At 40.5% G+C, this 10,469-nt stretch overlaps 1 protein-coding gene and 1 long non-coding RNA gene across 9 annotated transcripts; one reads left to right on the top strand and one right to left on the bottom strand.

Moving 5' to 3' along the window:
* Positions 1-458: 458 nt before the first annotated feature.
* NPY2R (neuropeptide Y receptor Y2) lies at positions 459-8,274 on the bottom strand. Of its 8 annotated transcripts, XM_023530744.1 has the most exons (3): positions 8,137-8,252; positions 7,579-7,676; positions 459-3,631 (listed from the first exon to the last, which is right to left on the bottom strand). In XM_023530744.1, exons 2-3 carry the CDS (start codon positions 7,641-7,643, stop codon positions 2,458-2,460), a joined length of 1,239 nt encoding a protein of 412 aa, XP_023386512.1. In that variant the 5' UTR covers positions 7,644-7,676; positions 8,137-8,252; the 3' UTR covers positions 459-2,457. The 8 variants fall into 8 exon arrangements, with proteins under 8 accessions (XP_023386512.1, XP_011358619.1, XP_011358621.1 ...); XM_011360317.2 differs by lacking the exon at positions 7,579-7,676 and having other exon boundaries at positions 8,137-8,274; XM_011360319.2 differs by lacking the exon at positions 7,579-7,676 and having other exon boundaries at positions 459-3,628; positions 8,137-8,268.
* A 232-nt stretch (positions 8,275-8,506) lies between these two features.
* On the top strand, positions 8,507-9,916 carry LOC105292225. The gene is made up of 3 exons (XR_002780363.1): positions 8,507-8,869; positions 9,002-9,150; positions 9,356-9,916. It is a non-coding gene; the product is annotated as an uncharacterized LOC105292225 (long non-coding RNA).
* The last annotated feature ends 553 nt before the right edge of the window (positions 9,917-10,469 follow it).

Below are 10,469 nucleotides of genomic sequence, written 5' to 3'. Positions count from 1 at the left end.
ATTGGTTTGAGACATCTAGGAATTAGAACCAAATGTGAGAATTAACTGGACACATGTGATAAAGAGACAGAAGAGTCAAGGGTAACTTTAATGTGTAAGGCTTTGGGGAACTGAGTAAGTAGCAGAGTCATGACTGGGACAAGATATACAGGAAAACAAAGTGGAGGTGGGTGGGGGTGTGCATCACAATGGCAGGTTCTGTTTTAGACTTTGATCTGCTGGTGAGACACCCGTGTGCACATGTCAAGTCAGCTGATACAGATATGAAGTTCATGTGAAAGGTCTGGTCTGAAAATAAAGATTCAGGCATCGTCAGAATATGGACTATAATTGCAGCCATAGGAATAGATTCATTGACTCAGGTTCATGTACCGAATGGAAAGAAAGAAGCCTTTTTTAGTTGTGTCAGAGGCTTACTATCTTATCTTGAACAGGAACTCATAGAAAACATCACAAAATTTTTCTTGTTTCCCCAATTCTTTTTATTTTAACAGATAAAATCACTGTGTAAAAAGATATTTTGAGTTAACAGAATCAGTTAGATCATATATATTAATTGGGTTATTAATTAAATTCTAATGATTTACTACTACCACAGATAATACAGTAGCACACATATTTCCTGTAGTATAAGAATTCTCTAAAAGAAAAGAATTAAAAAACTTTAACTACAGTTTTCTATTAGCATCTTACACAAAATAATTGCTATATAAAGGACAAAACACTTCTTGGACAGTTACGTCAAGTATAACAGAAAAATGAATTCTTCAATTATATGATATATTATAGATATACAGTATTTTTGGATGCTTCTTAATCAGTCTTCCATCTAATCTAAATTCTATTGGTTTCATTCTTTTTCTGTATTCCAAAAGTGCTGTCCACTTCAAGACCAGTCTTTTATTTCTAACATGAAAGTATCTCAATCAGAGCCATAGTATAAATTTTAAATATATCTTTAAAGTGAAACTCTCCAGTTCAAAAAGTTAATGTTTGTAACTAAATGTAATACTCATGTTGAATTTATTTAAAATTTAAGGAATTTATTCACAAATTCAGGCATGCTTACAAAAATACGATTGCCATGAAACTTCCTTAACAGCATCTGAAGAAGTATAATTATTTTAACATCTTAATTATCTTTCATGAACACAATAGGGTTTTCGGCATCTTGGTTGGGTATTATTTAAATAAAAATTATATTCATAAAATCATTAAATAAAAAATACTGTAGTATCTATGTCCCACTATTTATAGGTATAATTTTATTATGCATATTTTCATAAGTTATCCAAATAATGCAGCTAATAATTTTGAGAAGAGTATAATTTATGTTGAAATTGGTTGAAATAGAACATTTGCAAGGTAGTATGAATCCAATGTTTTTCATACTTCTTACCAGATGAAACTATGCTGTTTTATTAATCATAAGTGAGTCCATTAAAGATGAATTTCCAAAAAAAAACCACTACAGTATTCGTTAGAGCTATGTGCCTGTGCAAAAACTACTTACAATGAAAACAAAATGTTACAAAATTCCACAGAAATTATTTTACAATCTGATGTAATTTTTAGTGAAGATAAACTCAGCGCCAACATAGGAATATGTTCAAAAAGTTATAATAATTAATGTTAATTAATTAAGTGACTGAAATATATTATGTTGTATGCTTATTTTTTATCTAAATAGTATCTATATAAAACAGGAACAATTTGAAATGAGAAGTTAAATGATGGTTTACACTTTTGTAATTCTAAGCATTTCAATCTTTGATTCTGAGTTAAAAAAATACTTTTCATTAAACGTGCATCTGGTTTTAAGAACAATTGGCTAACTGAGTATTAAAGATTTCTCTCATCATTTGCCGAAATACAAATTATATAGCAAATTTCAGTTTATTTCCTTGAAGGCATTCAAATAGTTGATAACATTTACCTGCAGCATTCTCTGATAGATTTAGTTTATAGGAAAAATCATTAAAACAACAAAACGCAATAAAGGAGAGCCTATGGCTCCCTAGAGAAATTGGCATTTGGTCATCTTTTCATCAGATGAGCAGGAAGCAGTGAATTATACATCATCCTCAATCTACTGCCCAATGTGATTTGAAAGTCAACTTATTCACCAACCACCTTTTAGCGATGCTGATAATGCCAGTTATTCATTCAGGTTTCCTTCATTCTGGGAGAGGCACAAGCATTTCTCTCTGCTTTTACTTATTCAACTTACCATCCAAGCAACTGTAAGTTATCTATTTTGTTGCCTTATCTTTTAATATGCATGCTTTTACCTAGGCTCTGCCAACCAGATTTCCACTTATTACATCGCAGATGCTACCATTCAGATGCTCTTTTTCTTCCTTAAAATGGGAAATCAGGATGCACCTGGGAGCCTTCCTCAACTGGATTTGTAGCTCTGGTCAGAATTCAACCATAAATTTTCACACCAGAGCTTCCTTAGACATTGGTAGCCTCTGTGAAAGGATCATTGGGTCCATTGTTCTTTTTGACTTCCAGGTTCTTTTTTGCCTTGAATGTCACAGACATTTCAGAGTGAATGGCGTCCAACCTCTGCTCACAGCGAAAAGCTGAGAGGAAAGCCTTTCTGTAGTTGCTGTTCATCCAGCCATAGAGAAGGGGGTTGGCAAAGGTGGAGCACATGGCAATGATGTGGAACACGGTGAAGATGAGTTTGTACTCTTTCAGGTCCAGGACCTGGTTATCAATGTCAACAGCAAGTTGGAAGGCATGGAGAGGCAACCAGCTGACAGCAAACACCACCACCACGCACACCAGCATTTTGGTAGTCTTTTGCCTCCGTTGATGATAGTGATCATTAGCAGCTCCAGGGCTAACATGGTTCTTAAGTTTATTCCAGATACGCATGTAGGAAAAAGATATGATACCCAGAGGCAAGACATACAGGATTAACAAAGAGGAAAGACTGTAGACAGTGCCATACATGCTCTTCTCCTCACCAGGCCACTTCTCTGTACAGGCCACAATTGCAAAGTCAGGAATAATCTCAATGAGTGAATATTCACGGAAGATGGCCAAGGGGCTTGCTAGCAGGGCGCTGATGCCCCAGGCCAAGCCAATAACCAGGAAGCTGATTTGCTTAGAGATCTTGCTCTCCAGGTGGTAGACAATGCAACGATGCCGGTCCAGGGCAATTACTGTCAAGGTGATTGTGGACACTTGTACTGCCAGGCCCTGGGCATAGGGTACTAGGTGGCATAAGACAGGACCCATTTTCCACTCCCCCATTAAGGTGTAGGTAAGAGTGAATGGCAAGCACAATGTGTTCACCAGAAGATCTGCCACAGCCAGATTGGCAATAAAAAAGTTGGTTACCGTGCGCATGCTCTTGAATTTGATCACCACATGGATCACCAAGGAGTTGCCAATCACCCCAAGCAAGATGATGGAGCAATAGGCCAATATGAGGACAATCTGTACCTCGATCAGCTTGGTGCTGTCTATAAGCTCTGGCTCAGGATCCGGGGCCAGCTCACCCCTAGGAGTGGTTTGCCCTGAGCCATACTGCTCCACTTTCGCTTCTTCCACTGTCTGGTTCTCATCAGCCTCCGCATCTATTGGGCCCATTTTCAGCAACAAATGCAAGAATCTACTGAAGAAAGAAAAGAAGAGGAGAGGAGAAGAGAGGAGAGGAGAGGAGAGGAGAGGAGGGAAAAAAAAAAGAACAAATACAGAACAAGGAAAACACAAGGGAGAAGCAAGAAAACATCACAAATAAATTGGTTTCATTTGGGTTGGGGCTCTAAATATCTGTCCTCTGATCTCTCAAATTGCACACAGTATAACATTTTAATAAAGCAGGCCCTTTAATAAGTCTATTTTATGTAACTTTATTTAGACATTATAAGTCTAAATATGGATGAATTAAATCAGGTCCTTGAAACATATATTACAATGGTAAAATGTAGTACCTATAGTGTACATGTAATTCCATTGTGAATGCTACCAAATTAATCTATTTTAAGTGAGATGAATATTAGAAACTTTATCAATTAATTTTATAATTGCTATAAATTTATCTAATTAATTTTAAGGTAGATAAAGAAAGATTTCTTCAATATCTTGACTTTTAAATTTATAAATATAGCAACAAATTGCGCACACACAAAAAAGGAGACACATGTTAAAACTCTTTGCCTGGTGCCTAGACTTTGGGAGTAGAAAATATTTAGGATAAAATGAGCAGCCATTTTTCCTAGTGTAAGGGTTATTAGTATTAAAAATAGGTAGCTTGTGTAAAATAGTCTCTTTTTTGATGATCTAAAATAAACTTCCTAACTAATATATTGCTGAATCCTACACTGGAACTATATGAAAAATATGTCCAAATCTGAACTACTTCTCTCTCTAACCCCTAATTTTAATATTTAGTCAAATATCTAAACTTAGTTAAAAGTTTTAACACTTTTCATCCCTAATCATACCCACCTCCATCCCAGACTTTTCCCTCTGTGTGCCCAACTTCAGTCAATGCTCTCCTCATCCATTAAGCCGAGTAAACTTACAAAGCAGGTACCCATTCCAGGCTTTTTCATCTCCTTGAGCTCCACATTAGAGAAAACCCTCAGACTGACCTCTCACATCTCTCTCCCAATGGTCCTCTTATCATTTCCGCTACATTAGTTTCATCCTTGATCTCTTATTCTGATCATCTTCTAACTCTTCTCCTGCTTTCTTTCTTTTCTTTTTTTTTTTTTTTGGTCCATTCATTGATTCATTCACTTACTAATTACAATTGAGCATCTTCTAAATGCCAGGAATGGTTCCATCCTTGCATTCAGCAAGCATTCAAAAACCTATGTCAGGAACTAGGATTCATGCTGGGGGGAAAACAACAGGACGGGGCCTCTACTCAAAGGCTCTTATATTTTTCTGTACAGCGGCTACTCTGACATGAAAAATGGTCTTTCTGAACTTCAAATGTGATCATATCATTTCCCCAGTGTCCCCAGGTTGCTTAAAATAATATAGTATATTGGTTTATAACATAAAGTTTCCTTTTCAAGTCTACAAAAACATCCAGAGCCCACTCTCACAATGGTAGGACCTTTTGAATATATTCATAATGACAAAAGGCTTCCACCATTAACTCAGAATTTCTGTTAAGTGAACTTTTTTATTAATCATAATAACATTTACCCACATTGGCAAGTAAGACATATTTATGGAGCCCAATGACCATGCCTGGCTAGGCCTGTGTGCCCCCAGCTCTGTTCCTCAGCTTTCTCCTGGAAGGCTGACTCTTGCAGACTATATTTTCAGGCTTCTGACTCTTCAGGATGCTGGCCAAGTTTGGCCAATGGAAGACACTGGCAGGTAATCAGAGAGCAGAAGGAAGGCAGAAGCCATTGTATTCTTCTCACTCCCTTTCTCCTCTGGGCAGAGCCTCAGCAGTGCCTCCAGGGCTCTGGTTCTCACAGGGCTGCCCCATAGTCATTCTGTTTCCACCAGTCCCTGGGCTTCGGTCACACTGCCTCCTCCTTGTGCTCTCTAGCTGGCAGTAGTAATGACTTACTGCGTTTACTAATCTTTGGGTGCCCTCAACATCCCCTGTTTGGCTTCCAAGTTACTTGGCTACTTGTGTAACCAATTCTCTACATTTAATTCTTTCTCTTTTACATTCTTGAATAGCTTCTGTTTTGCATGATCTGCTGCTTTCATTGATTTGCTCTTCCACTAAAGGTTCTACAGGTACAAGTTGATAACATTGACATATGAAGAAAATCCCAACTCCACTGTATGATATTCAAAACTTTTCTTGGACTCATCCCTGCCCACCCCTTTGATTTCATCTCCCCTGGCATTCTAATATATACCTTATGCCTTGTCATACTAAACTACTTCCAATTCCAGCAGCACATCAGCCTTTCTCACGCCTCTCTGCCCTCCCTGTTCTGCACTGGGAAGCTTCTCAGTTCCCGCAACAACCTGTGCTCACTTCTAACGGTGAAATATCACATGCCACATTGCCATTGTTTTCCTTCAGCCACCCTGCCACAGCAATCTTTTTGAGGACAGAAACTGGATCTTTTCAACCCATTGTTTGACTTTAGCACACAATCTAACACATTAAAGGTGCTCAATAATTTGTCAAAACAAATAAGAAGCTAAAGGAAAATACAATTTTACTGAATAATTAAGGTCAGCAAAATACTAAGTAACTTCGATTCTTTCCTTTACTGAAGATAATTGCCTATATAGAATTCTTTGCTGTGATATCTCATCCTAGTGATTTTCTTGTCTTTATCCACCTCTACAAGAAAGTTGTCCCAAGATCCCTCTTAAATCATTCCCTGATTAGACAGACTAAAACTTGTCAGTCAGTAAACCTATAAGGAAACTTTCTATCAAAGGCTTAGCACACGTGCGCGCGCGCGCACACACACACACACACACACACACACACACACACACACACACCCCTTAACAGGAGTCTTATCGCAGAGAGATTTTCATGTACTCACGTATTTGCTTTACTAATATATTCAAGTTCTCTCTGCATAAATTTCAAATAGAATTTTCCAAAAAGCCCAGGTTCTCTTGTGCATTTGCCTCTACTCTTTAGTAATTGGAGAAAACGGAAACTAATGATTCAGATCTTGGAGTGTGTATTTGATAGGCTGTACCATTTCCCTTAGACTAAGAAAGAGATTTTACAGAGCACAATTACTCAGTCAGTCCTGATAAGTCATTAACAGAATTAACAAGACTCCAAGAGGTCTGAGTTGGAGGTTTGCAGTAAACTAAATTGAGATTAAGCTTGAGATAGAGGAATATTAGGAATATATTTGATTTAGTAACTTCTTTTTCTTTTTCTTTTCAATCCCAATTTCTTTATTTCAAAGCTCCTATATCTAAAGTTTCTCTGAAGGGATGGTTATTGATCTACAGGCTATTAGCATACGGGCACTAATACCTGTTCTCAAGCATACTACTGGCCTTCAGCCAGGTCAGAGATTACCCAGAGAAATGTATTATTTTGTTATTGCAGTTCTGGAAAAGTGAAAGAGGAAAAGAGAGTACACAGAAGGAGTTGCTAGGTTAAAAACTCAGGATCACAAAAATTAAAAGATAAGTTGACAAGGGAAAAACTCTTTCTTCAAAATAAGGCAAAACGAGGTGATCCCATTGTTCAAGACATTTAAGGAAAACTGTGGCTGTACATTTTCCTTAAATAAATGAATCTTTAGAGATTCTGTTATAGAAATATTTCATTGTAGAATAGAAAAATGGCTTCAGGGTCCCCTCCCCCAAAAAATTCAAAGAACTTCAAATTATTTCAGTGGGAAGCCTGTTTATGCCTTAAGTATATATTTAAATTTGTGGGACTTTTTACAACAGTACTGTTATTGTAACAGGTCAGCCTTAGTAAAACTCAACATTTTATCAATTACAAACATGTCCAGAAATTTTCCCAGGGAAAAATCCCATAAATAATACCACACACCTTACACTTCTTAGTCCTGGGAGAGAGGGTAACAAAGTTCAAGAATACTACATAGCTGTTTGCATAACAAGCAGAAAGTTGAAAATATTCACCAAAGAGTTTGGGAATGTCTCTCTTCCATGTATTTGAATTTGTGATCTTCCTCTGAAAACAGCATTGTTTATTTCATGTCAGCAATTTTAAATATGTCCTTATTGCAAAAAAAAAAAAAAAATTCAAAGAGTTTACTTTTGCCCCCTTCTCGTCCACCATATGCTCCTACCAGTGGGTGAGCCCTTCTGGTGGAAAACCAGTGAATGCTTAAATAAATGTGTCTATTCTTGAACAGCTTGAGAGAATCCAATATGACCTTCTTTAGACAGGGGCTTGATTTTTAAAGAGGCAGAAACAATAACAGCTTACTTTTCTGGAAAGATAATGACCTCGTTCTAAGAAGAGCCAAGGAAATAGTTAAGAATCTTCAGTAGAAAAAAGAAAATTCTAGCGAAAGTAAAAAATAGGGATGATATCACCACCCCCAAACCCCTAAATGAGGGGGGAAAGTTCCTACATTCACAAGAACCTTCCCTCCCCCATGACCTCTTCATAGGGCCTGACACATTCTTTTGGGGGTATTCTGGTTCCCAGAAGGTGAATCAGTTAGGACTTACACTTACTGCCCTGGCCCTCGCGTTTCCGCTGAGATGCGCAGAGACGTGTGCAGCCGGTCAGAAAGATGATTATCTAGCCGGCACACCCAGAGAAGGCACTGCAAGGTTCTCAAAGGCAAGTCCAATTCCGTCAGCTCGCAAGGTGCAGCCCTCTCGGCGCGGGAGAGCAGCTCTGGCGCGCGCCCGGCAGTCGGGGCCCCCGCGAGGCTCCGCCGCTGACCTCCGCCACCGAGCCTGCTCAGGCCCCCCACAGAGCAACCGGGGTGAGCGGGTGAGGATGGGAGGCTGCAAAGGGGGTGGTGGAAAGGATGGAGGGGAGGTGAACCTTTCCCCTCAAAAAGTAAACGGGTGCGGAGAGCGCGGGGGGCCGGGGGCGGCTATGGTCCCATAGGGAAGTGAGCTGGAAGGGAAGTTTCCGTGGCGAGGGAGCAGGGGACAGCGACCACGGTCTTTCCTCTGCCTCCTGAGCTTGCGAGCGGTGCAACTGGACCCTGTCCAGCGCGGCGCCCCCTCGCGGGTCCCCACCACCACCTGCAACTGCTACTCTTACCCCCACCCCCGGGCGACCCCCAAGTTTGGCACTCTGGGGAAAGGTTTGCACCGCTTCTATCCTTTTTCCCTTCCACGAACCCCTTGCTTTTCTCTCGGCTCCTCTGTTCCGTGAGAGATTCGGAGAAGAAGGACCCTCGGACGCGGGCTCGGGTTCACCAAAATCCTCCCGGGAAAGGAGAAGGTCAGTGCGAAGGTGGGTGGACAGACCCAGCTGCGGGCGAGGGGCTGCGGTCTCCGGCGCGGCAGTCAGGAGGGAGGCGGACTTGGAAGGCAGAAGTTGATTTTTTTTTTTTTCTCTGTCTCTCTCTTATAGGAGCAAAGGTGGAGAGCTGGACCCGCACAGAACCACGCCAAAGAGCGCACGATTGCGCGGAGGACAAACCCTGGGCACCCTGGTCCAGGGCTGGAGCGCAGGGAGCTGGTGCAAGTCTAAGTGGGCGGTCGCTGCGCTCCCACAGGAAGGTAAAGCGAATTCAAATCCTTGTTGCCCACGATCTGCAGTTCCTTTAACAGGTGTCTGCTGACAGTTTGCAAGTTGGGCAGCGCGGATTCAGATTCAAAAGCCGGCAGCGGGTGTGGTGTGCGCTCTGGCTCCAGGCAAAAACTGGAATAGGAAGAGGGAAAGAACGAATCCCGATTAAAACCAAACGTGTACTTCTCCAATTAGCTGACTTCCGGATCCTTCCTCTTTGGTAGTTTCCCACGCCACTAGTGCCGCGAAGAGCGCGTGTCTCTGGGATCCTCCTGTCTCCTCGTGGCGAAGCCCTCTGCTAATGTCCGGATCCCGCCAGGCTGTTAGTGGATCAGAGCGAAACAGGATTGTGGAGTCAGTTCACAGAGCTGTGGGGTCTGTTTCCTCAGGATTCCTTCCAGGAACTCTTTATTCTGAGCTATTCCTTCCAGAAGTTTACAGTCAGCCTTTCTCTTGTTCATTTGTAGAGGGGACAGCAGACCATATCAAGTAAGGAAAACAAACGTCTGAAACTGGAAACCAACTTCTTTCTTAACTGTTCCCTGTTGTGGTTTTGTACACATTACTTTCCCTCTATGCATCAGACTCTTCATTTCTGAAATAAGGTTAATCGTACTCGTTCGCTTGGAATTTCTCTGAAATACTTTTAAAAGGGGTTAAACTACAAGAGAAAAAAAATACTCTCTCCAACATATTGGTTAAGGCCTCCCCTCGAGAAGATTGGGTTTTCAATCCCATGAGGGTTTGCCGGCACCCGGATAGTGCTGCATTTGTAAGGCATCTTTACACAACCTATTCTGAAACTGATCTTTGGCTAAGTAGAATTATGGCCCATAGAAGCATAGAAATTCCTTATAAAACAAAGCAGCTTGGGCTTTTCAATTACCAAGAGACAAAAGTAAACAGAACAAGAAGTATCCAAGATGCTCTACACAGTTCCACTTAAAATATTTTTGTGGATATTTTTTACCTTGGGGAAATATCCCCTGCCCACACATGTGTTTTATGCAACAGGTTCTTATATTTGCACCAGTGAAGAATGACCTATGTACCAAGGGGCTGTAACTGTAGAAAGTAAGAGTGACCTGAAACAACCACCACAAAAACAAATAAACAGGAAAACAGATGAGTGCTGTCCTTCAGAGTGATTGCTTTGGAAGATTCAACTGATTTCGCTGACGTTGCAAAATCATTTACCTCTATCATCTCACTCCCTTATCAACATATATGTGTCTTAGAAAATCCACAGTTCCACAGACATCTACTCAGCAACCCTAATAAGATTAAATGGCCTCTTTGACTAATGTCT

The sequence above is a fragment of the Pteropus vampyrus genome, unplaced genomic scaffold (genome assembly GCF_000151845.1).
Source record: "Pteropus vampyrus isolate Shadow unplaced genomic scaffold, Pvam_2.0 Scaffold53, whole genome shotgun sequence".
In the NCBI taxonomy this organism is placed as follows: domain Eukaryota; kingdom Metazoa; phylum Chordata; class Mammalia; order Chiroptera; family Pteropodidae; genus Pteropus; species Pteropus vampyrus.
The sequence above is the reverse complement of the archived record's forward strand: the minus strand, read 5'-3'. Positions and strand labels throughout refer to the sequence as shown.